Genomic DNA, 26,112 nt, shown 5'->3' on the forward strand with positions numbered 1-26,112 from the left:
TCAGCAGACAGTAGGTGGATGATGGGGACGATGGTGGTGGTGATGGTAATAGTGACGGTGATGTGGTGATGGTGATGGTGAGATGTGAGGGTGAAGAAGATGATGATGACCAGTGAAAGTGGTGGTGGTGATGGTGATGATGGTGATGCTAGTGATGATGATGGTGAAATGGTTACAATAATGGTGGTGGTGGTGGTGGTGGTGGTGGTAATAATGGTAATGGTTATAATGATGATGGTGATAGTGGTGGGATGATGATGGTGGTGGTGGTGGTGCTGGTGGTGGTGATGATGGTGGTGGTGGTGGTGCTGGTGGTGGTGGTGATGGTGATGGTGGTGACACAAGTGATGATGATGGTGAAATGGTTACAATAATGGTGATAGTGGTGGGATGATGATGGTGGAGGTGGTGCTGGTGGAAGTGGTGCTGGTGGAGGTGGTGATGGTGATGGTGGTGGTGGTGATGGTGGTGGTAGTGATGGTGATGGTGGTGACACAAGTGATGATGATGGTGAAATGGTTACAATAATGGTGATAGTGGTGGGATGATGATGGTGGAGGTGGTGCTGGTGGAAGTGGTGCTGGTGGAGGTGGTGATGGTGATGGTGGTGGTGGTGATGGTGGTGGTGGTGATGGTGGTGATGATGGAGATGCTGGTGGTGGTGGTGTGGTGATGGTGGTGGTGATGGTGATGGTGATGATGGTGGTGATGGTGGTGATGGTGGTGATGGTGGTGATGGTGGTGATGGTGATGATGGTGGTGATGGTGGTGATGGTGGTGGTGATGATGGTGGTGATGGTGGTGGTGATGGTGATGGTGATGATGGTGGTGATGGTGGTGGTGGTGGTGATGGTGGTGGTGATGGTGATGGTGATGATGGTGGTGATGGTGGTGATGGTGGTGATGGTGGTGATGGTGGTGATGGTGATGATGGTGGTGATGGTGGTGATGGTGGTGGTGATGGTGGTGACGGTGGTGGTGATGGTGGTGACGGTGGTGATGGTGATGATGGTGGTGATGGTAGTGGTGATGATGGGGTGGTGATGGTGATGATGGTGGTGATGGTGGTGATGGTGGTGGTGATGGTGGTGATGATGGTGGTGGTGACGGTGGTGATGGTGGTGGTGATGGTGGTGACGGTGGTGATGGTGGTGGTGATGGTGATGGTGATGATGGTGGTGATGGTGGTGATGGTGGTGATGGTGGTGATGGTGGTGATGGTGATGATGGTGGTGATGGTGGTGGTGATGATGGTGGTGACGGTGGTGGTGATGGTGGTGACGGTGGTGATGGTGGTGGTGATGGTGGTGACGGTGGTGGTGATGGTGGTGACGGTGGTGATGGTGATGATGGTGATGATGGTAGTGGTGATGATGGTGGTGATGATGGTGATGATGGTGGTGATGGTGGTGGTGATGATGGTGGTGATGGTGGTGGTGATGGTGGTGACGGTGGTGATGGTGGTGGTGATGGTGGTGACGGTGGTGGTGATGGTGGTGACGGTGGTGATGGTGATGATGGTGATGATGGTAGTGGTGATGATGGTGGTGATGATGGTGATGATGGTGGTGATGGTGGTGATGGTGGTGGTGATGGTGGCGATGATGGTGGTGATGGTGGTGATGGTGGTGGTGATGATGGTGATGATGCTGGTGATGGTGGTGATGGTGGTGGTGATGATGGTGGTGATGGTGGTGGTGACGGTGGTGATGGTGGTGGTGATGGTGGTGACGGTGGTGATGGTGGTGGTGATGGTGGTGACAGTGGTGGTGATGGTGGTGACGGTGGTGATGGTGATGATGGTGATGATGGTAGTGGTGATGATGGTGGTGATGATGGTGATGTTGGTGGTGATGGTAGTGATGGTGGTGATGATGGTGGTGGTGGTGGTGATGGTGGTGGTGATGGTGGTGATGGTGGTGGTGATGGTGATGGTGGTGATGGTGGTGATGGTGGTGGTGATGGTGGTGGTGATGGTGGTGATGGTGGTGGTGATGGTGGTGGTGATGGTGGTGATGGTGGTGGTGATGGTGGTGGTGATGGTGGTGATGGTGGTGATGGTGGTGGTGATGATGATGTCACGATGGTGATGCTGATGTAATAAGTGGGTGCCCTGCGGGGCCCTTGTCTCTGGCTGCATCATGGACCCTGTGTTTTCCTGGGGGCCTGCTGGTCCTACCCCCTCTGCACAGCAGAGGGTGAAAGTGCTGCTTGTCCCGCTTTTGCTTTCTGGCCGGGGCTGGCCCCACAGATCTCCGCTCTGATGTTCCTCTCCATTTTGCAGGTGCCATGCCAATGGTGGGATTTCAGAGCCTGTGAGCAGCAGGGGAGGCAGCATTAGGGCTGGGGGTAGACCCCTCTCAAGTCTGCTCCGGAAAGGCTTCCCTGTGAGGGGATTTGGCCCCTCCCCGTGCCTGCTGAGCAGCCTCCTAATGAGGTGCTAATAATGAGCAGCCTCGTGATGAGGGCTTGCCAGACCCTCACTGGCTCCAGAAGGGACGGCTCCATCTGTCTGCTGGGCTCCTGGCGAGACTGGGCCTGGCTCCCCACAGGAAGCCTCCAAATGTCCTTACTCAGTGTCTCTGCAGCAGACTCCTGTAGGCCAGCTCTTACCAGGCCATTAGTCCTGCCCAGGCCCCCTGCAGCCCCTGCTGGAAGTCCCAGGTGTTTGTCTGGGGGACAGGGCTAGGGGCCCGTCTCCAACAGGCCTGAGCCTATGGGCTCCTGGGCCCTGCAGGTCCCCATCAGAGCCCTGGGCATGGGGCTCAACCCCTCTGTCAGAAGAGGGGGAGGCCCTGGCTCACTCCGCTGCTTCCAGCTGTTCAGTCCAGCCGTGTGACTGCGGCTACCTGCCCTGGCGGGGAGTCCGAGCAGGCGGGTTTCCTCGCACCTCAAACACGAAGGTTGTCGTCACTTCCACAAGAAGCAGAGGCTGCTCCCCGTGAGATGCTTGCTTTCCCCTTCCATCTAGAAGACAAGGGTGCGGTGCAGTGACAGGCCTAGAACAAGGCCAGCAGCGGAGAAGGTGTGACAGTCTGGGGACATGCACGCCGGAAGCCCGCCCCTCCGAGTGGCCAGGTGGTGACGTGGGACAGGTTGGCAGCTCTGACATTCAGGAGAGGCCAGACACTTGGATTTATGTGAAATCTCCTTCGCTCAGTGCGACCAACTGTTCAGAGACATTTAATAGCAGCCAAACGCCAAAAAAGCTGGGTATCAGACCCGAGGGCTGGGCCTGGCCCAGGAAGTCATCCCCAGAGCACTGCCTCTCTTGTGATGCCTGCTGAGCTCTCCTGCCACCTGGGCCTCTCTGAAGTTGCTGGAGAGGCCCAGGGCCCTCAAGGACAAAGGCCCTCCGCAGCTCCAACAGTGAGTTTGCAGGAGTGGGGTCTTTTCCCCAAGCCCCCTGTCCAGATGCTGGGGCTGCAGCTTAGTAGTCAAGTGTGGACCGACAGGAAGGTGAAAAGGGTCAGCCTGCAGGTAAGGTGTCCAGGCCACCACCTTGTCCCTCCTGAGCTCACCTGTCGCTGCGGGTGCTGACGGGGACTCTCAGACCCTCCTGCTCCCACCTCTGCCAAGAGGGGCCTGCCCTCTATTCTGATTGTGGCAGCGGCTTCCTGTGCGCCTGGCCTGGCCCCACCCCATGGCTGGTGTGCTGTCGTAACCAAGGCAGTTTATCTCTTCTGCCCATGATCCACCCGCGACTCCCCAAGAGCCCTGGGGTAAAAGCCACCCCCGTGGCCACAGCCGCCCAGCCCATCTCTGGCTTCTCTGGCCTGCCTCCTCTTCCTCCCTGGCCCTGGGCATCTCTGGACTGCCTCACTTCCTCCCTGGCCCTGGGCTTCTCTGGCCTGCCTTGCTTCCTCCCTGGACCCTGGGCATCTCTGGCCTGCCTCACTTCCTCACTGAGCCCTGTGCATTGTTATGGGGCGCAACTTAAGAACAGACTGATCACCACTGAGAAGTCTAAATTTGAGAGTCTTTATTAAGCCAGCCGGCTGACAGTCTCACACAATGCCCCCCAAAAAATGGCTATTGGGAGAATAGCCCCGACCACAGGGTTGTAGGGGTTCTTATACCAAAAATCACATCAATCATAAGTGTCTGTTGCCTTGATTCAAAATTACACATTAATATCATGAGATCATCAATAGAGGGGGAAGTGGATCAGAATGACCCTTACCTAGGTACAAACTAAAGAATGGCTACTAACATCCACACAATCACTGTTCACATGGTGCATTGTTTAGGAGCAATAGGGATCAAAAGAGAGCAATTCTTTACTACATAGGAGTTGCCATTGTATATTATTAAACATGTCACACCACGTAACTGATGATGGGCACAGAGGCGGGGTGTTCCCATGGGAGAAGCCTATTTCCTACATAACATGGAGTAACTCTTGCTAGTGAAGAGAGCCAGGGTAGCAGTCACAAACTGGGTCATCAAGGGCAAGTTGGGATGAATGCCACCTGATGGGCTTCTGTGCACCCTTCTGCAGACATCGAGCTCCTTGGGGATGGGGCCGCCATGGCAGGGGCTCACCCCAGTACCAACCCAGTGTGCTGCCTGAGTTGGCCCGGGGCAGGGCAGGCCTGGGTGGCTGGGCAGTGCCGTCTGCAAACCTGGACCCCTCATCCGAATTGGTCAGGTGTGGGCTGGCCAGGAACCTCCCAGACTTCAGGACCAGCCTGTCTGCTTGCCTTCAGCTGGACTGCAGGTGGAGTGATCCACTCTGCCCTGTCCCCCGTCTGTCTCCCAGCCACCAGCCATCCACCTGTCCATCTGTGGGTCACGCACTCCTCTGGCCCCTCTTCCCAGGCCCTGGAGACAGTGGCGACTTGGTTGCTGGCTCAGTGCCCTTGGGGGGCTTGCCCTCTGGGAAGGCACACCAGCACTAAGCAGGACAACACAAGACTGAATGTTGTGCCCGACTTCAGTCCTGCCGCTGTGGGCAGTGGCTGCTGGGGCACAGTGGTGACCCTGGGTACTCAGACAGGCAAGAATGTACAAGAGGAGCAGAGGACGGGGTGTCTATGGCCGGGAGCCCCAGGCACAGAGCAGACCCTGGGTTGGGCAGATGGGACCAAGGGCAGGGGCACCAGCAGGCAGCATCATGTGGGGGACAAGATCAGGGGTGGAAGCAGCTGCAGCTCAGCCAGGAGGGCAGGGCAACACCCTGGCCAGAAGGTGAGCCCGTGGCAGACCCTGTGGCGGCCTCCCCCACATCATCCTGCAAGGGAAACTTTCCTGCTTCCTTCTCAGATCTGGCTCTGAGCAGTCAGGTGACTCATTGGAGGTCACCGCGCCAGAGAGGTGCCAGCAGGCAGGAGCCGGCACCCCGACAGGAGCCTGCCATGCTCTCACACTCCTGGACCGACCTGCCCCAGGACAGCCCCGCCTTCCATCTGGCTGTGAGGGTTTCAGGGCCAGGAACATGGCTGCTTCTCTCTGGGCCTGGGCTTGCATCCCCCAGACCCAGCAGTAGGTTCTGGGAGCCAAGGCCCCTGCGCTCCCCATCTGTCTAGACAGGGCTATTTATCATGAGCCCAGACACAGTCAGCTGCTGGGCTGCCCACCTGTCTTCTCAGGCACACAGATGGACAGCCCCGCTGGGCCCTGCAGTGAATTCCTGGGACTGACCACGGAAGCTGCCCCCCACCCTATCCCATTTCCAGGACTTCTGGGGAGGAGGCCACCGCTCCCTCTTGGGATCTATTGTGAAGTGTTGGAAGGAGGGAGACTGTCCCCACGCCGCCCACCTCCCCAGGCTGGGGGTCTTCCATGCGCCCCTAGCCCACCGACCAACAGAGCTCCAAGTCCCCAGTCTGGAGGTGGACTTGAGATGGCCAGAGCCACCCTCCGGCAGGAGCAGCAAGACTCCTACAGAGGGGAATTCTCTGGGTGGGGGCTGCTGCTGAGTTTCGCTTCTTTCCACTTTTTAAACGTTCTCCAAATTTCCCACAAAGGAGTAACACATTTACTTTTCTAGTGAGAAAAGCACAACTTTATCCAACAACGAACGCGAAGGCAGCCGTGAATACTCTGCTAACAGATTTGGTGTGGCATGGACCGAATGCCAAAAGAAATCACAAAAGAAAAAAAAAAAAAACAGAAAAAGAAAGAAAGAAATTTTCCGAGGGTGTGTCTCGGAAGACCCCGAGTGGAGCCGTCCCGTCTTTCACCGGAAATGCTGGCGGGCCTGCTGAGGACTCGCCTGGGTGCTTCCTACAGGATGGAGCGTGCCCACGATGGCCGCGGAGGGGTCTGCTTTCGTGTTTGCTGGGGATGCAACAGGGGCCTTGGGCGTGCTAGGCAAGGGCTGCACTCTGAGCCACAGCCCAGCCTTGTTTGCCTGTCCGTTAAATGACTAGAAAACACACGGAGTGCTTTGTCCTTGGCCGCCCTTCTAGCCCACCTCTCTCCTTTCCTGTCTTGGTTCTTGGACCCTGTGGGTAGAGCTGGTTGGGCACGTCTGAGGTGGGAGACACCAGGAATGGCCACAGGTGAGCAGAGCGGGGAGGGGAGAGGCGGGTCTGCACAGAGCGTCCTGCAGACAGTGGAGGCTGCCTGAGGCTGCCTCAGGCTCCTGAGAAGTGGCGGGGAGGCCCAGCCAGCCCCGCTGGTCAGTAGGCAGCGCCATCTGGTGGCCCATGCTGGCGACACCAGGAGGGAGAGCGGGGAGTGGTCTGTGTGCTCACTGGAGCAGGCTGGGAGTGGGGCTCAGGACCTGGGGCCTGGGGGTCGCCCACTTGGGTGAGGGAGGGGACAAGCAGGTCAAATGAGACTTTAGTGAGGAACCAGCTGCATGGCCTAAGGGCAACGGGGCTCCAGGCCATCAGCCCCACCCTGGCCCGGGGCGGCTCTGTCCTGCACTGCAGTTTCCTTGTGTGGGATGCAGGTGGCAGGATGGAGGGGCCTTGCCTGCAGCACGCATCTGCTGTGACCTCATTCTGAAGCTTGCCTCACCCTGCAGGCCTGGCCTGTCCACGCTTGGGTCCCCCGGCGAGAGCTGGGCGGTGGGGCTGGGTTGCTCACAGTCCTGGGTGGGTCTGTGTAAGGGCAGGGCCTTCTGGCAGCTCTGGGGGTGGGACAAGGTGGAAGGGCCGGCCACCCGCTAGATGGGGCCCATGGGCAGGGACAGCCCCCGAGCGCCCGGCTGGGACCCCTCCCCCAGGGCCTTCTGCAGGACTGTCCGCAGCGGCTCCCGATTCCCAGGCTGCCGACCCATAACGAAGTACAGGAGGGGCTTGGCACTGCTGTCCACGCAGGCCAGGAGGGTGGCCAGCGGGAGGAAGATGGGCAGCAGGAAGTTCAGGATCGGCCACAGGCTCCAGTAGAGGATGAAGGGCAGGCGGCAGAAGAGGAGCAGGACCCCCGAGCCCTGGACGATGCCGCAGAAAGTGGGGCGCGGGCGGGGGGAGCAGCAGTGCACCCAGATGAAGAGCAACAGGCAGGCCCCTAGGGCCACGCACGCCAGCGACAGCAGCCAGGTGACGCTGACGGCGTGGTAGCGGATGCAGGCCAGCAGGCGTGTGCCCTCGTGCAGCAGGCCGCAGGCGTTGGCGGGCAGCAGCACGGCCGGCAGCGTCAGCACCCAGACCAGGACGCAGAGGCCGGTGGAGGCGTGCGGGGGCCGGCAGTGCTGGTGGCAGGAGGGGAAGACGTCGGAGAGGCAGCGCTCGGCACTGAGGACTGCCAGCAGCCAGAGTCCTGCCGAGAACCACAGGAAGGTGACCACGAAGTAGAGCGTGTCCCGGGAGGAGCCCAGCACGGCCTGGACGATGGAGAAGGCCACCTGGCAGGAGAGGAAGAGGAAGTCCGCGGCGGCCAAGTGCAGCAGGTAGGTGTTGAAGGGGCCCTTCTTGATGTGGAAGCCCAGGTTCCAGAGCACCAGCCCGTTGCCCAGCAGCCCCCCAGCAGCGATGACCAGGGTCAGGTAGAAGAGGACACTGTTGACCGTCCTCCAGGAGTTCAGGATGCCGAACATTTCGGCTGGCTCTGCAAGCGCCGGGCAGGAGCCTGTGAGGGGGGATGGGCACTGAGCACCGTGTCAGTGTGCACCGTGTGGGGAGCAGTGGGCACTGACCACGGTCCTGCCTGTCAGGTCGTCCTGGTGCAGCTCTGTGTGACCAGCAACTGTGACCTCCAGTGCTCAGCCCCCAGTCAAGGCCAGGTGTGCCTATGGCCTCACCCTGGCTGCAGGTGCATGGTCTCTGGCCCCTCCTGGCTGGGCAGAGGAACGTGCGGATTCCCGCACTCTCCCTGGCCAGTGCAGCCCTGCAGAGGCCCAGCTCATGCTGCACGGGGTTCCTCAACAGAGGGGACGTGCAGGGACCAGGAGTGGAGGGTCTCCCTCTGTCTTCCATTAGGGACTGGGAAGTGGAGGCTGGGAAGTGGAGGGAGGCCCCAGCCTCCTGCACTCCAGGCAGTGGCTAGTCTCCGAGGGTCACAGGAAGAGAGCTGCCCAGGGGGACGCTCCAAAGCCTCGGGTCAAAGGCAGGGACGTCAGAGGCAGGTCGCAGGGCTCTGGGTCTTCTCGGGGCCGCTCAGGATGAGGAGAGAAAAGGGCACAAGTGGTTGTGGGCAGCGAGGGCTGCTGAGGAGCATGTCTCCCTGGGGATGTGCGCAGAGTGGAGGGAGGGTCTCAGCGGCCCCACTGTCCCTGCCCCACAGGATCCACAGCAGCAGCTGTTCTAGCTCAGGGAGGAGGAGGGGGGAGAGAGAGAGAGAGAGAGAGAGAATGAGAGAGAGAGAGAGAGAGATACAGGGAGACAGAGATGGAGAGAGGAAAACAGAGATACATGGGATGAGAGAGAGATGGAGAGAGACAGAGACAGAGAGAAGCAGAGACAGTCAGTGAGGTGAGATGAGCAGAGGCCGCAGTAGCCAGGGATCCTGACCTGCAGTGGGTCCCTTGGGTGTCATTGCTGGGGCTGAGCCTCTGCTTGGACCACCCTCCTCTCACAGGCCCGGGACCTTCTGCAGTTTCTGGGGTCCACTCTCACCTCCACATCTCACCCCTGGGCATCCTGGCCTGGCCTGGCCTCTCACAGGACAGTGGCTGGATCTCTGAGCCTATACTGCAGGGCCAGAGTCCATGACCTCAGCTGGACTCTGGCGTCACATGGTGATACACAGATGAGACTCTGCCCTGCTGGGTCTCAGTTTCCCCAAGTGCACCAAGGAGCTCAGCAGCCTGCCATGTGGGTCCTAAGGGAGGGGCCAGGCTGGTGGGGAGCTGTGGAGGTGTGGGGTGGAGATGGGTGCAGAGGGTTGACAAGAAGATGCAGGTCCCAGGTTGGGACCTCATGGTCGCATGAACAGAGGCCCTGTTCTGTCTTTCCGAAGCAGCCCTGGCTGCCTCCTGCCCTGCCTGCCCTGAGGTCCTTCCCAGAGGATATCCTCCAAGCCCCCAGCATCCCTCTGAGAGCCAGGCAGGGCCAGGGGCCTGCAGGGGCAGGGGAGAATGCTGCTCTTACCTGGGGCCAGGAGGCGGGGTGGATTGAACCTTCCTCCTGCCAACCACCTGCTGACGGTGACTGTCCCCAACTCTCCCCGGCCCGCTGGCTCTCCTCTGCTCGGGCCCACACCGAATGCCTGGGGGCTCCTGGAAGGCCTTAAATCCGCCTGTGTCCTCTGGGGCCTGGCTGGCTGGACCCAGGGTGTCCTGGCCAGTTCCCTAGAAGTGGGCGGGTGTGGTGCCTGGTTCGCAGGAATCACAGGAGTGAGCTCAGATGGAGATGTCAGTGTAGGCGGCCCTTCCCTTCCTTCCTGGCCCACTTGGGCGGAGAAACTGAAGGACCTAGCACGTGAACTCTTCTGGAACAGCCCAGTCCGCCTGGGCCAGGACAGGACCCAGGTGTTGAGAACCCAGAGAGACGGGCAGACAGGATTGCGCAGGGGGCAGCTCGCTGGGGACTTGTTGGCAGAAGGTGTTCCTGGGTGGCAGAAAGACTCTTGAATCCCTGCAATTTGGTCAGAAAGAGGGGCCTATTTATGCGTTAGGACAGAAGTGATTTCGTCCTGGCTGAAATGCGTCTGGCTTGTCAAAGATCCAGTGTGTCCCCGAGCAGGTCTGGTTGTGCAGCTCCACACTCCAGTGGCTCTTGTGTCTCAGTTTGCTGGCAAACTGCAGGAAAAACTGACGATGGTTTCTGGGGTGAGCAGGGGGCTAGGGCTCGAGATGGCTGTGGTCAGGTCAGGTAGAACCACACCGTCCACCCTGCTCTGAAAACCCCACGCATCCTCTCTTCTGCAGGGTGGCACATTGCCCAGGAGGCAGCTGGAGAGGCTTGCAACAGAGTGGACAGAGAGTAGAGGCCCGGGCACGAGGAGATGGAGAACAGGCTTGTGGACGTGAATGGCGGTCGGTCCCCCCAGGAGCCACACCTGCCACTTGGCATCTGCTCTAGAAGGAGGGGCGGGACCAGGCGTGCCTGGGCTTTCAGAGAGTGGGGACAGTGGCACCGACATCTGGGACATCAACAACGTCACCGCCTCCTGCCTGGGTCAGTTCTTGGCCAGCGTAAGCACCCCAGGTGGCGGTCACTAGGCAGGCCACGTGAGTGTGCTTCAGAAGTGACTCACCCCACCAGGTCACTTGCTGGGAGGAATGCAGAGGTGACCATGCCCACTGCAGAGGGCCCCATCTTTTTAAAATTTTTTTGGTACCAGGGAGTGAATCCAGGGGTGCTTAGACATTGAGCCGATCCCCAGGCCCTTTTTTTGTATTTTATTTAGAGAGAGGTCTCGCTGAGTCATTGGGGCCTGGCTAAGTTGCTGAGGCTGACTTGAGCTTGCGATCCTCCTGCCTCAGCCTCCTAAGCTGCTGGGATTGCCGGTGTGCCATCACGCCCGGCAAGGGGACTCACCTTGCTCAGAGCAGGTGTCATGCGCTGGGCAGTACAGTGGGGAGGACCTTCTCTTGTGCCCATGTAAACCCCAAGGTGCCTAAACTAACCGGGGTGACCAGGCCCCCACCCATCTTGGTCTCTGTACTGCACTGCAGCACCAATTGCTGGGCAGCTGGCCGGTGGGTTTGGTGAAACCCAGGCAGTGTCCTCAGTATGACTGGCTTGTCGCTGCCCAGTGCTGCCGGCTGACTCAAGTGCCCGTACCAGGGCCATCCACAGGCATCAGTCCCAAGTCTCTCGAGGTCTCCCGTTACCCAGTGCTGTCTGCCTGTTATGGGGCGCAACTTAAGAACAGACCGATCACCACTGAGAAGTCCAAATTTGAGAGTCTTTATTAAGCTGGCCAGCTGACTGTCTCACACAATGCCCCAAAAATGGCTATTGGGAGAACAGCCCCGACCACAGGGTTGTAGGGGTTCTTATACCAAAAATCACATCAATCATAAGTGTCTGTTGCCTTGATTCAGAATTACAAACTAACATCATGAGATCATCAACAGAGGGGGAAGTGGGTCAAAATGACCCTCACCTAGGTACAAACTAAAGAATGGTTGCTACAAACTAACATCATGAGATCATCGACAGAGGGGGAAGTGGGTCAAAATGACCCTTACCTAGGTACAAACTAAAGAATGGTTGCTAACATCCACACAATTACCGTTTACATGGTACATTGGTTAAGAGCAATAGAGGTCAAAGGAGAGCAATTTTTACTACATAGGAGTTGCCATTGTATATTATTAAACATGTCACACCACGTAACTGATAATGGGCACAGAGGTGGGGTGTTCCCATGGGAGAAGCTTATTTCTCACATAACATGGAGTCTCAGAGAAAAATGGAGTCTGTTTAGTCATTTCCCTTAGAGTCTGGCCTAGAACATTCTCATAGAGCCAGATCTGTCAGCCCATCACATGCCGAGACGTGGAGTGACCACACGCGGCTGCTGCAAAGCATCCCAGGTGAGCAGAAAGCGTGGCCGGGTGTGCGCAGTGCAGGCCATAGACCTCTGGGTGCACTGGCACTGGCCACCTCACTGGCGCCTGGCACACGTTGCCTGCCTGTTGATCTTGAAGGCCTGTTTGTGAGGCACCTTCCAATTCTGGCCTCGGAGAGGAGAGGACCCCAGGGCGGTGCAGACCAGAGGGAGCGTCCACATGCCCAGCATGCTCCGCACCACACCCGTGTCTGTGGAGGGGACGAGAGGACCCACAGGAGTCCAGAACCGTGTGTTCGGAGGGCCCTTGTAAAAGCTGCGCTGCTCCTCCAGCAGGACAGCCCCGCGAGGCTGCGCGAAGGAGGCCGCCAGGCTGGCGAGGTGCAGCAGGCCTCACTCCAGCCAAGGGCGGAATGGCTGGCTGACCTAGGGCAGCTGGAGGGCCCTGGGGCATTTCTTTTGGCCACTCAGGGCGTGAACCATGACCACAGGTCCAGACTCCAACAGGATCCGTGGGACCATGTTGGGAGGGCCAGAGACCCCTCACCCGGGGAGCAAGTTGCTCAGCCCTGCTGAGCTCCCACCCCGGGCTCCTTGCTCATTCCGTGGGCACCAGCAGCACTCTTGGCATGGGTGACCACCCTAGCAAGGGCACTCCAGACCCACAGCTTGGACACCGACAGTCTTGGGGATGGGCGGAGCTCCCAGGCATCCTAAGGAGCCGGCTCGGCCCTCGGCATTTACATTTACTGAAGGTCCTCCGAGGACCTCAGTGCAGCCGGCCCAGGGTCAGCTCCACGGCCCCTCTCTGCTGTTTCAATAAGCCAGGCTTCTTCCCGATGGCCCTGCATCCACAGCTTAGGTGGCAGACAAGCGTGCTGCTGTTTGGGCGAGCTTGGCCCAATTCGGACAGCCGTGAATGGGTACCACAAGCCACATGTAGCTTCTCAAGGCCTTTGGTGGGCAGCGTGGCCAGCTCTCTTGCTGCAAAGGCTCAGGCAAGGCTGGAAGGCTGCGGCTCCTCCTGCCTCGTGCCCGGTAACGCAAAGCCACAGCACCAGGCCCCACAGCCCTGGCCCAGAGGCCACCCGACGCCCCAGCCACGGCTGCTCTGCTTCATTTCTGCCTCGGTCCCTCTGATGGACCCGCCTGAGCTCCGAGCACTGCCGGCTCTGGGGCCGCCCCCGGCACCCGTGAGCTCACAGGGGCTGAGGTGTCCTCAGGGCTCTGGCAGCTTCCCTGGCCACCAGCTCCACGCCAGCAGCTGCTCAGGAGTGGTAGAGCTGCACCGCACAGAGGGGAGCCTTGGAGCCTGCCTCCAAGGTGGCGGTGTCCCAGGGTCCAGTGCAGTCCTGGTCAGCAGCATCTCTCCCTGCAGCACAGGCTCACCTGCACGCTGCTGTTTCAAGGGGAGAGTCTGCTTCAGCTCCTGTCCAGGGCTCTGACCTAAACCCGGAGCTGCCTCTTGTCCCTGTCATTCCTGCCCAAGAGCCCGACTCAGGCCACTGCTGTAGCGGGGCATCTAACTGCCCTGGCACTGCTGGCAGAGGGTGCCCGAGCCTGTGCTCCCAGACGCTTCCTGCCGGGCGCCCAGGCCCATGTGGCTCCCTTCTTGATCAGGTGACACAGGGGCACAGACCACAGTCAGAGGTGAAGGGAAGGCCGCAGGCGGCCTAGGAGCCTGCGGAAGCTTCGCCTTGCGGGGGACAGGGGAGGGTCGGCCTCATTTCACACTGGTCTGTACCTGAACAGACCGCTCAAGGGTCTTCACAGATGGTCCGGTCCCTGGGTCCTGTGGGGTGGATAACAGCAGTGCGTAGACAACAGCAGTCTCCACCAGTCAGCACAGTGCCATCAAGAGAGTGGACAGTAATGCCGCAGGAAAGAGAACGGAGGGCCCGCGCTGGGCCCTCTGGTCCCTCCAGTGGAGGAGAATGGGCCTCGCAAGTCCAGCTATAAAGGAGCCCCAGGAAAGGCCTTGACCAGTTCCAGGGGGGCCTGTGCAGAGTTGAGGGAGGCTGTGGTCCCCCCACCGGGTCCTGTGCAGGGCTGGGCACTGCAGGGGGCAGGGTGTCACCTGGAGTAGCTCCCTCCCATCGCCCATCCAGCTGCCTCAGAGGCCAGACAGGGCTGTGGAAAGCACTGTGCAGGTGGTGGAATCCGTGTTTCCCGGGTGCACCGCCCGCCTCGTGGCAGGGAGCCTAGCAGGGTCCCACGGTGCTTCTCCAACGCTGCCTTTACAACTGCAGCTTTGGAGACCCCCACAGAGCTCCGCCAGCTCTTTCCTAGTGGAATGGCCACCCCAGAGTATTCTCAGGGACCCAGGAGGTGAGCACCGGATGAGGAGCAGGGGGGCCCTCCTGGTTCCTGGGCACCAGTAGACAATGACGGCCTGGCCTTGCACCCAGCAGTGACCACTGGGGCCCTGGAGAAGGCGCCATCCTGTACTGGTCTTCTCCTTGTTCTTGGATGACCAGGAAACAGTGGTTCCACCTGAGTCCTCTGGTCACTCTTCGTGGCCCTTGCTCGGGATTGGCCTTGGCCCCACACTGACCACGGGAGTGAGGGTCCATCCCGAGTGCTGCGGTGCCAGAGCCTGGACACCCGGCCCTTCCTCAGGAAGGGGGAAGCTGAACTGCTGTTTGGGGTCATCATCCCCTGGGGACCGGGATGGCACTAGGGCGTTGGCGCACCTTTTCTCTGGGGTGCTGGGCTCTCCTAGCCTAACCTGCTGCCTCGTTTCTTTTCTTCTCCCCTTTAACCTGCCTTTCTTTACTGACAGGCTTTGGAACGAGTGGCACCCTGTCCCCACCAGATCAGCAACGGCCACTCCACATCAGGGACATCCTGTTCCACAATTGGCTGAGGAGGAAGAGGACAGGACGCTCGGGGGCATGTGTAAGCATCTGCTTTTCTTGCCAGGTGTAAAGATGGCTGAGTCAGGTCCTCGAGGCCCCAGAGAAATGCCCACAGTTCCTCCGTCCAGGCAGGGCCACTCACAGGCCGGCTGTCGCACGTTCCCGAGTGATCTAGCAATCGCACGGCAGCGTGACCCTGAGCAATGAGAGCTGCCGGATGGCAGGGCCCCTCCTGCCTCCGCATAGTGAGCACTGGAATGAAAGTCAGGGCTCACAGGCGAGGCCCCTGTCCTCTGTCCCTCTAGAGTCTGGGGTACTCACTGCCCTTCCCAGGACCCCGTTCTCTGTGTCACAGTCTGATTACACGGTGGCAGCTCTCTAGCCCCAGAGCCACAGGCGACGGTTTCTGGCTAGGTGGTGTGCTGGCTTCGTGTCTTCCCAGGTCAGAGATGGACAGGGAGGTAGAGAGACGCACATCTCTTTCAAGTTGTGACTCTCCCATTCCTTCACCCAGGTGGGCATTGGGGGTCCGTCTAGAGGCCCACAGTGGGTGCCGTAGCTGTGAAATGCCCCTTCCTTCCCACAGTGCCATAGGTGGCGTCTGGGAAGTCCTAGGCTTATCGTTAGATGGCCACTTCCCTCGGCCACCTCCTCTGCCTCCTGGCTGGCTCAGCTACTGTTCTGGAACTGCCCAGTCCTCGTGAGTGAGAACAGGTCCCGAGGCGCCAGGAGATGGAAGACAGGCACGGATCTGGGACTGTCCAGAGGGCGACCTACTGGGGACTTGCTGACAGAAGGTGGTCCTGTGGGCAGAAGGACCAGCTGGATCCCTGCAATTTGGTCAGAAAGAGGGCGTACTTGTGGGTTAGCACAGAGGGACAGTCCTGGCTGGAATGCCTCCGTCTTGCCTTGAGGTGACGTGGAAGTGCTGGGTATGTCCCCAGAGCAGGGTCTGGTTGGGAAGCGCCACACTCCACTCTGGTGGCTTGGTTTACTTAGGTTTCCTGGGAGAGTATGCAGAAAAAACGGACCAGGGCAACCCTGGCAGTTAGATTCAAGAGGGCTGCGGTTACGTCCCACACAAGTGGCCCTGGCCCTTGTTGGATCTGGGGGATGGAGGGGAATGAGCAGCCTGGGGACGCTGAGTCCAGTAAGGGCTGGCCACACCTCCCAGCTACTCCACTCTGTGGACAGCTCCTGGCATCCTCCAGGTCGCTGCAAAGGTCCATGTGACCCAGGTGCTATGAACACAGGCCTGGAAGTGGCTCCTGGTCTGACCCTTTCTGGCTGTGTGGCTTTGAAGAAATGACCTATCCTCCCTGGGCCTCAGTCCCTGCCCCTACTGGACTGTACATAGACAGCTCAGCTTCTGCATACATCAGGTGCTGGCCCAGAACTTCCTTCCACAGTGGGCCAATGCTTAGGTGGGTGTTCTGCAGAGAACTTCTCCTTCCTAAGGAGCTCCCCACTGTCTGTCCCCCTGCCCTGGGTCCAGAGCTCCTAGCCATCCACTGATGCTTGTCTAAGTTCTGTCTGTAGAAACATGTAGCCTGAAATGTTCCGGATAAGACATTGTCTTTGTCTCATGGACTGTAATCTATGATTCCTGACTGGAAATGTTATGGTTTAAATGTGGTGTCCCCAAAAAACTCACATGTGAGACATGCAAGAAGGTTCAGAGGAGAAATGATAGGGTTGTAAGAGTCTTGACCCAATCAGTGATTTTGTTGGGGGCTGTGCCATGCGGACAGTGCCAGAAAGGCACCTGATCACATCGGCAGTGAGGAGGTTAATTAACATAAGCGCACTCAGGTGATTTATCACTGGCCGTATTCAGTTAAGTCTACGCGCACAACGTGTGCACAGGTGTTCCCGAGTGCGCCTGCCCGGGCCTGCTCGTTTTAACCCTTGCTGTGATAGGGCAGCTGGCTCCTCGCCTGATTGCAACTGGCGTGGCCCCACCCTCCGCCTCCTGGAGGGAATATAAGCGGGCAGTAGGCAGGGGCGCGACAGTAAGGAGCAGCAGCAAGCAGAGAAAAGTGGCAAGCAAAAAGAGAAGCAGCGAGTAGGGGCAGCGGCAAGCAGAGAGAAGCAGCGCACCTTTAGCACATACTCCTAGCACGCACCTTTAGTTCACAGGATGCAGGATGCACCTTTAAAAAGAAGCTGCAGAAACCTAAGAAGAAATAGATCTCTGATAAGCGTAGAAGCCTTTCTTTCTCTATCTTTCTCTCAGTCTCTCTCCCCTCAAAGATTCTTTCTTATGCAAAGTCTCTCTCTCTCTCTCTCCCTAAGAAAAGCCTTTGTTCCTCTATAGCCCAGGGAACAAGCGAATAAGCGAGAAAGCAGCCCACTAAAGAAAGATAGTAAAAGTAGTTCAGTTTCCAGTCCACCACCCATAAAGACCTGCGCAAATTGTTGTTGCAGGCAGTGACAAGTACCCGTGGATTTGGTACCGCAAAGAGCCAGTGACAGATTTAATCCCCTGATAGGGATTAACTGAGCGGTAGCTGAAGTGGTAGGATGTGGCTGGAGGAGGTGGGAATTGGGGTGTGGCTTTGAATATATATTTTTATCTGGCAAGTGGAGTCTCTCTCTGCTTCCTGATCATCACTGCCAGCTCTTTCCCTCTGCTATACTCTTCTGCCATGATGTCCTGCCTCATCTCAAGCCCCAAGGAATGGAACTGGCCTTCTATGGACTAAAACCTCTGAAAACATGAGCCCTTAAATAAACTATCCTCCTCTAAACTTGTTCTGGTTGGGTCTTTCAGTTGCAGAAACAAAGAAGCTGACTAAAACAGAAATTGAAACCAGGAGTAGGGCCGTTGTTGTGACTAAACTGACCATGTGGTTCAGAAGCTTTTGGAGCATTTTGGAATTGGTGGGAGGTATTTTGAGATGCTTAGTAGTACAAGCTGGAAATGCTTTAGATTGTTGTAAGCAGAGCTTAATGGCCGATTCTGGTGGGAGCTCAGAAGACCAGAATGCCAAAAGGACTGTGGACAGTGAAGACAGGGCTCAAGAGGGTTCAAAAAAGGAGGACTCTATGGGAATTTGGAGTAGAGGCCATTTGTGTTATGTTCTGGCTGAGAAATTTGTCTACATTTTGCCATGTCCTGAGACTTTCTGTGAGTCTAATTTTAAAAGTGATGGACTTCTTAATCTGGTAAAAGAAATGTCTAGGAAGCATAACATTCAGGCAGTGGCATGGGTATTGCTGGTGGCTTTTATTGTGATATTCAGAAGCAGAAAGCAGAGGGAAAAGATTTGAAAAACTTGGAATTGAAATTTGGGGGTAAAACTGGGACTAAGGAAGTTGCAGTTGTTAAAGACATCACCACCAGTAGAAAGATGCTGAAGACTTTGCCCAGAGACAATAAGAAAGATGCTTGAGGGCATCTCAGGAGCTGGCAGGACCACACCCGTCTCAAGCTCAAGGGAGTAAAGGTGAAATTTCTCTGTAGAAGAGGCCAGTGGGGCACACTTCTTGCACAAGGGGGCCTAGGAAGTTTTTTCAACATGCTCAGCCACCCAGGAACTCAGAGGTTGCCGCCGCCAAGTTCCCTGGAGGGCTTGGCTATTGCTCGAGATTGCAGTAGATCTTGGTGTCAACCACGTGGTACTGATTTTACAGGAATGCAGGATGCTGGAGTTAGGGTTCATGGAGGATTCCACCAAGATTTCAACGCAGGGCCTGGGAGGACGGGCAAAGTGCAGCAGGGTCAGAGTCCCTGTGGGCACCCCCTGAGAAGACAGGGTGTGGAGATGTGAGGAGGAAGCTGAAGCTGCAGTGGAGACCCCCAAGATTAAGAGGTGCCAGAAACGTAGGGCATCGTCCTAGGAAAGCTGCAGGAATGGAGCAGAGACAAGCCCACAGAGAGGCCACTTGGGCTGCAGCCAGCAAGACCACAGGCATGAGCTACGCAAACCCTTAGAGAGGACGATGCCATGTGCCCTAGGTGCTGGATATGGAGCTACAGGACTTGTTTGCCCAGCTGGATTTTGGTCTTGCTTTGGTCCTATCTCTTTTTTCTATGCCCCCTAATTTTGTGAATGGAAATGCTTACTCAGTACCTTTATATGCTGGAAACTTGTAATTGGCTTTTAACTTTATAGGAGCTCACAATGTGAGATTGTTGAGCCTCAGAGAAGACTCTGGACTTGAACTTTGAGCAATCTCAGAACTGTTGACTATGGGACTCTTGGAAACAGACTAAATGTATTTGCATTGTCAGATGAGTGTGACCTTTTGGGGGCCAGGGGAGGAATGTTATGGTTTAGATGTGGTGTCTCCCAAAAACTCACGTATGAGGCAAGGCAAGAACTTTTGGAGGAGAAATGATTGGGTTATAACCTTGACCTCATTAGTGAATTAATCCCTGATGGGGTTAACTGAGTGGAAACTGGAGGCAGGTGGGGTGTGGCTGGAGAGGTGGTTCATAGGGGTATATATTTATTTCTGATGAGTGGAGTCTCTGCTTTCTGATCATCATATGAGCTGCTTCCCTCTGCCATACTCTTCTGCCATGATGGTCAGCCTCACCTTGGGCCCAAAGGAATGGAGCCGGCCTTCTATAGATTAAGACCTCTGAAACCGTGAGCCCCCAAATAAACTTTTCCTCCTCTAAAGTTGTTCTGGTTGGGTCTTTCAGTCACAGCAGCAAAATGCTAACTAAAACAGGGACACACAGAGCACATAGCTCCATATGTCAGGAATCAGGTTGAAGGTGCTGTTGACCCTAATATTTCTCAAATGGATGGATTTAACTTCAGAAACAATTTCTGTAATGTCAGTTGTCAGCTGGGGTCTTGGTGTTCCACTGACTCAGTCTGGAATTTCAGGCCCAGCCACCCCTCACCTGTGCTCAACTTTGATGCTCTTGGCCTCCAGACACAACCTTGACAGAGCCTGGACCTTGGGTATCTGGTGTGTAGGACAGCAAGGTTCTGCTGTGCCTAAACCTGAGTTACTGCATTTTGTAAATAGTAGTTTGCCATGAGCTTCTCTATTTTAAGTACAAGTGACAAGGTGCAATGACTCCATATCTTGATTGTACAACTTAACAATCATCATCTGCCTGGTCACCACCATAAGGCACAAATTGATAAATAACCTATATGTGTCAACCTATCAAACTAAATCAGGAGCCCCTGGGTGTGTGGACATCTCACATCACATAAAAAACACCAGACACAGGAGCTTATCAACCCCACCAGATGAGAACCTCTCACTCAGGACCCATAAAAGAAGGAGCCCCTGAGACTGGACATGCCGACCCCTTACCCTGTCACCTGATCACTCTTCATGGGCCTTGTCCAGGAAAATCACCATAGCAGTGAACCTCTGAGTTCCTGTCTGTCAGGCTGCAGCCAGGGGTGGTGTCTCCTGCCTCTGATGACCTCACACGGCCTGCTCCATGTTGACCCCTCAAGCTGACATTCTGAAACTGAAACTGCCATCTGTCCCTCCCTCTGGACCCTGTGTGTGACATCTTCTGGGGGCCACTTTCCAGTCTTTCTCCCAAAGCACACCACAGGTGTAGGGATCTGGGTGCCTCTGGGATTCTGAAGCTGAAACTGCCATCCGTCCCTCCCTCTGGACCCTCTCTTGGACAACCCCATGGAGCTGGTTCCTTAAAATCCTCATCTGGCCACCCACAGAGGCCCTGTGGTTCTGCACTCCGCTCTGCCTGTGCTTCTGGCTCAGCATCCTGCCACCCTGAGGCCACCCTGACCCTCTCTCAGTCTCCTAGGACCTACTTATACGTCACTGTGTGACATGCGTGTGACTAGAGTGTTCAGATATCAGAAACCAGGACTGGAGTTGAGGAACCTGTGACTGATGCGTGACTGCCAGGTGACCCACAGGCATTCAGGGAACTGCAGCGATGAGAAGGGGTAGCCTGTGAGTTTATTGTCACGGATGGACTCTGACGCTGGGGAAAGGCGCAGGTGCATTTGGTCTGTCACGACATAGCTCACGGCAGTGAATGAGGACAGCAAGCAGGGCTCGGCTTGGCCAGTTGGAAGGTTTCGGGGTCCTGGGGCCCAGGGGCTGCCCTGAGTGAGGAGGGTAAGGGTGGTGGCCACAGCAAGAGGGGGATCAGAAGGGACGTGGGCTGGGCACTGTCGGGCAGGAGTTGTCCTGGAAGGCAGCAGCTAGTGCTTCACTGGCCTTAGGAATCAGCTCTGTGAGGCCTGCAGGCTCACGGAAAGGACAGGGAACACGGGCCATGGTGAGCTGCTAAGGACGGGTGGTCCCGGGCCCCGGCTTTCTGTCTCCCACCACCTTCCTGGGTTGGGGTCTTGCATGGCAGGGAGGGAAGGGCTGCCAAGGGGCTGCCAGTCCCTTATGGCCTTCAGAGGCAGAGGATCCGGCCCCTCCCAGCTGCAGCTTGTGGCCTCTGGAAGCCTCGGTTCCCCTTCGGTTGCCACGAAGGTCGTGTGACATCGCCAGGTTACGTGGGTGACCGTCTCCCACAGCAGAGCACAGGCACAGTGTTCTGGAATCCACTCATTTAAAAGAAAAACATGCTGATTAAAACAGCCCAGCCGTGCTCTTCGGTGACCACGCGTGGGGCAGGGGCAGCACAGGATGTGGAAAGGCCCTGGCGGAAGCGCTGCCTCTGCAGCAGGCAGCTCCCGGGCAGGCGGTGGGACCTGAGTCAGAGCCCCGGCACTGGGGCTGACCGAAGGGGCGACTCAGCCAGCAGCACAGCGCAGGCGCCTGCCCCCGGCTCCGCAGGCCCTTGTGGCTCCAGCTGCTGACAGGGGACAGCGAGGAGTGAGCAGGGCCCCTGCAGCCACCAGGACCCGGCGCCAGGACAGCCTCACGCCCCAGCAGGGGGAGGTGGGCAGCGGCGTCCTCCTGGGCCCTGCCCCGCGTCCCTGGCAGACGGCCTGGGCCTGGCAGGGCTCCCTGCAGGCTGGGGAGGGGCCGCGGTGACAGGGGCTCCCTGGAATGTTGCTGTCCCCACAGTGACGTGCTGTTCTCAGGAAGTCTGTGCTGCCAGAGCGGCCCAGTGTGGCCTGGGTCCTGTGGGGGTGGTCCTGGTGGGCGCTGGCCTGGTCCTCGCGCCAGGTCCTCTTAGGACCCTGGGCCCCCTCCAGGTCTGGCTTTGCCTGAGGCCTGGGGAGGGTCCTCTTTGGGGAGTGGGCCTCGGGTCATGCCAGGTGAGGTCGGGGAGGAGGTGGCTGGGGTCCATGGTGGGCCCTCTTGGCTCCGGGACAGAAGGGGAGGTGCAGCCAGGTGAGGTGAGACAAGCTGCCTTGCCCGACGGGGCCTGGAAGCTCAGATGAAGACTGGGAGAACCATCGCCTGGCCTAGGGTCTCGGGGTCTCTCGCCTGCTGAGCGGGCAGTCTGGACTGAGAGGGAGCCCACCAGCTGGCCCTCCATGCAACACACCTGCTGCCAGTCGGATAGGAGGATCGGCTGCGCCCAAACCCCTGGACGAAGGGCCTCATCAGGGAGGCGGGGTATCCTGAGGATCCCTGGCCTGTCTTCACCCTAGATGGGAAAAAGGGGAAGGGAAGCCAGGGTGGAGCCACAGGCTCCCAGCCAGCCCTGAACCAGCAAGGGTGGGAGGATCCGGGAGGGGCTTTCTGGGTGGTCTGCGCAGTCCCAGATCCCCTGCATCAGAGTTCCCATGTGGAAAGTGGGGGTGCCTTCCCCACACTGAAGGGTTCTGGGTTAATGTCCAGGGACGTGGTGCCCTTGGCGCTGCTCTGTGCTGTCCCCTGTGGCTCCTCCTTGGTCTGAGGGAAGAGTGTCCAGGGCTGCAAGTGGACTTGTGGACAGGCCGCTTCCCTTTCTGCTCTCGTTTCCTCCCAGAGTGACAGCAGTTCATCCTGCCAGGAGGTGGAGAGGGAGGGCCATGCTGGCTCCCAGGCCACCTCGGGGCTCCCTGGACCCACACCTGCCAAGGTGCATAGAAGCCTGGGTGGAAGCCCGTGAAGGGGGAGGGCCTGGCCCCAGGAGGACAAGCTCAATCACAGCCAAGACTGGACGTCAGGTCAGCTAGAGCCTGGCCACTCTGTCAGAATCATGTTCTGCAGTTGGAAAGAAGACCCTCTCAGACGCCTCAGTCTGGGTCAAGATGCACGGTGGACTTGGGCCGGTGGACTTGGGCCCGGAGGGTCAGAGACACAGTGCAGTTCTGTTGGGACTTGTAAGGTGCTGGACACTCTTTGCAGCCTCTGGTACTCATGAGGTCACTTGGCTCTTGGGCTTTACAGATGGCAGAGGGGGCGTGTGGTGGGCTGAGCAACCCATCCATGACAGGTGGTGGGGACTGGGCTCAGCCCAGGCTGCAGGGCTCCAAAGCCTCTGTTCTGAACCCCGGGCAGCACTGGGATCATCCCAGACCCAGTACCAGGGGGGCTCTGCAGCCTACTGTGTGCAAAGCCCAGCTGAGTCCTGAGTGACCCTCCTGAGTGGGACATGCCCAGGCAGAAGTGTGGGTGGGGGGCTGTCCAGGAGCCAAAGTCTGGACTGTCCTGTGGGGCTGCTCTGGGTGTGGGCAGGACTGTAAGGGCCCTCAAAGGCCTTGCTGCCTACCCAGAGCCCTTCTCAAGAGGCAGGGGACGCTGTGACCGTCGGCCATTCTGAAGCTTGGGTCCAGGTCCGTGTAGTCTAGGACCCAGTCTCGTGGCCTTGAATGAGGGGTCACCGACGACCAGGCTCTGGAAGCCCATACTGGGCCCCTGTGCGCCTTCCTCTGGCAGGAACTGTGGATGTGGACTTTCGCAGCTGTGCAGCTGGGCCGCCAAGCTGTCCATCCACGTGCAGCCCCGTGGGGAGGTCACTGTGGTTCGGGATGTCGCTGTTTTCCTGCTTAAGCTCCTGATGGGATGCGAGTCGATGACGGGGCTGCTGGTGCTTTGCATGGAGTTGGGGCCTCGGGCTTTTGGCGGTGCTGGGACAGAGAGTGCCCAGAGTCCAGACCCAGAGAGCACAGCTGGAGCCCAGGCGGACACCAGCCCACTGCTGGTGGGGGAGTCCAGGCAGTCCGTCAGGGGCTGCGACCGCTGCGTCCCCAATGCTAGCTGTTCCAGCATGCAATGACTGGCCTGGCCTGACCCGGCTTTCCGGGACTCAGCGGGCTGCTTGGCTCTGCTCTCGGCTGAGGGGGAGGGGGCCGACTCTGCTCACTGGCCCTGGTGTGGGGGGTCTGGTGGACACTTTCTTCTGTGGCCGGCCATCCAGGGTTTCCTGAGTGTCTCATACTGCCTGCCTAAACCAGTTCCAATTTCAGGGCATTCGAGACTATGCTGGAGGGAGGGGCCTTGGGGAACCGGGGCGGGTCACGCTGTGTCCCGTGGTGGGGTGTGCCTTCAGCTATGGGGAGGCTGAGTGGGGAGGCAGGATGAGCTGTGGGAGACTGCTGGCCTGCACCCACCCTGGGGACTGACTGTCCCCTTCCTCTCCGGCCTTTGCTGTTATGGAAGAGGGCGGCTCTCATGAGTTCATGCGCATGACAACAGCCCTGGGGGCTTCCTCGAAGTGCAAGTCCCCCAGCTGCCTCCCGAGACGCTCCTCCCCGGTGAGCTCCCACAGGGAGTGCAGGTGGCACCTGGGGTCCACACAGGCAGGTCATCAGCAGGCCTCCCGCGGGGGTCTTGCTGCCCCGGCCTCTGACCCCACCCGTTCCCCAGAGGCATCTCCCTGGCTGCGGGTCAGAGCTGGGTCAGGACAGGGGCCTAGGCCGTCACGTCCACGAGGCCCCTGTGGGAGGCCTCTCTCCCGGCCCCCAGCTCGGCCTCGTCGCCCAGGGCCCGCCGGAGCACCAGCCGGAGGGGCTCGCGCAGCCTGCGGCCGCGGGCACTACCCAGACAGAAGTAGATGGCGGGCTTGGCAGAGCTGTGAGCGGCCGCCATGAGGAAACTGAAGTGGTAGAAGTGGTAGGGGGTGTGCCAGTGCAGGCTCCGGGTCAGCCAGTAGACGCCGAAGGGCAGGCCACAGAAGAGGGCCAGGAGGACGGCCAGGAGGACCAGGCCCGGGAAGCCCCGGGGCTGGTGCCGCTGCGGGCCACGCTCCACCCGCAGCAGCAGGAGCAGGCTGGCCAGGCACATGGCACAGCACAGGGTGGCCAGCAGGGCCGCCACCACCAGCCACAGCGTCCTGCACAGCTGGCCACTGGGCTCCCCGAAGAACTGAGTGCAGGCCCCGCTGAGCAGTAGGTCCAGCAGCAGGCAGAGTGCCCAGGCCAGAGCACACACACAGGTGGTCAGGTGGCGTGGACGGCGGCACAGGTACCAGGCCGGGAAGAGGGTGGCCAGGCACTGCTCTGTGCTGATGGCCGCCAGGAGGCTCAGCCCCACGATGTAGCAGAAGAACCTCAGCGTGGCCAGACTGGTCTGGACGAAGCCCGGGAAGGTCAGCTGGCGGGGAAGCAGGTCGGGGATGACAGCCACCATGTGGCAGCCAAGGAAGATGAGGTCAGCACAGGCCACGTCCAGGAGGTAGATGGAGAAGGGGTTCCCGTAGACATTGCGGCTAAGCAGCCAGAGGACCACCCCGTTGCCCAGCAGCCCACCCAGGCTGAGCAGCTCCGTGAGCGCCAGAATGACCAGGTTGAATGCCTCGTCCTCCTGGCTGCTCTCGGGGGGCGCCGTGCGCTGCCCAGCTCCCCGCCACTCCATCTCCAGGAAGGGCAGACGAGGTGGGGGAAGGCCAGGAGGCTGAGGTCGTCTGCTCCGCTGTCTCCAGGAGGCTTGGAACCACAGAGTCTGCTGAGCTTCCTGTTCAGGAGTTTGGGCTTCTGTCCCTGCAAGTGGCCTGGCGGACAAGGGCTGGGTGTGCGGGCGGGGCAGTGAGACCCTGCTGAGAGGGCGGCCCTCCTTCCATTTCTGCCCCTGTCCCCGACCTCACCCTCCTCCCCATCCAAGGCACGCAGGGTCTGCCAGCAGCTCTCTGGGCCCCAGCCTCCCATGGCTGCTAGTGGTGCCCTCGTCCTACTGTCCACTGTCCATAGGGCGGGTCCTGCAGGCACAGGAGTTGTGGAGAGAGGACAGGACCCTGAACCTCGCAGTGCCCGAGAGCATTTGTCATCTTAGAGCTGCGCTTACTCCCAGGCCTCCCGGGAATTCCAGGAGAGGTGCTGCCAGCTTGGCCCTCGTGTGGCAAGGCTGGGACCCAGGAGTCCTCCTCTCCTCCTTGCCTTGTCCCTGTGGCCCCGCGACAGCCTCCTACCCTCTCACCTATCACTCCCCCTTCCCTCAGGGAACAGGAGAGGCCAGTCTGATGTGAGGCTGGTGGGGGCCCCAGGCTCAGGGCAGGCCCTGCATGCAGGTGAGGGATCAGTTCTGAGAGCAGAACTGGCCTGAGCTGGGTGGAGCAGGGTCCTCCCCCAGTGTCGCCAGTGATACCGTGTGCAGGAGACCTCACAGACTAGCAGGA

The 26,112-nt window shown here is 58.7% G+C and overlaps 2 protein-coding genes across 2 annotated transcripts; both read right to left on the reverse strand.

Moving 5' to 3' along the window:
• Nucleotides 1-6,830: 6,830 nt before the first annotated feature.
• MRGPRG (MAS related GPR family member G) lies at nucleotides 6,831-9,705 on the reverse strand. Its single transcript, XM_079104968.1, has 2 exons — nucleotides 9,483-9,705; nucleotides 6,831-8,022 (listed from the first exon to the last, which is right to left on the reverse strand). The coding sequence occupies exon 2, from the start codon at nucleotides 7,988-7,990 to the stop codon at nucleotides 7,118-7,120; it is 873 nt and encodes a 290-aa protein (XP_078961094.1). The 5' UTR covers nucleotides 7,991-8,022; nucleotides 9,483-9,705; the 3' UTR covers nucleotides 6,831-7,117.
• Nucleotides 9,706-22,273: 12,568 nt separating this feature from the next.
• Nucleotides 22,274-25,377, reverse strand: MRGPRE (MAS related GPR family member E). The gene has a single exon (XM_079104966.1). The coding sequence runs from the start codon at nucleotides 25,353-25,355 to the stop codon at nucleotides 24,414-24,416; it is 942 nt and encodes a 313-aa protein (XP_078961092.1). The 5' UTR covers nucleotides 25,356-25,377; the 3' UTR covers nucleotides 22,274-24,413.
• Between the last annotated feature and the right edge of the window lie 735 nt (nucleotides 25,378-26,112).

Source organism: Sciurus vulgaris (genome assembly GCF_902686455.1).
Source record: "Sciurus vulgaris genome assembly, chromosome: 11".
NCBI lineage: Eukaryota > Metazoa > Chordata > Mammalia > Rodentia > Sciuridae > Sciurus > Sciurus vulgaris.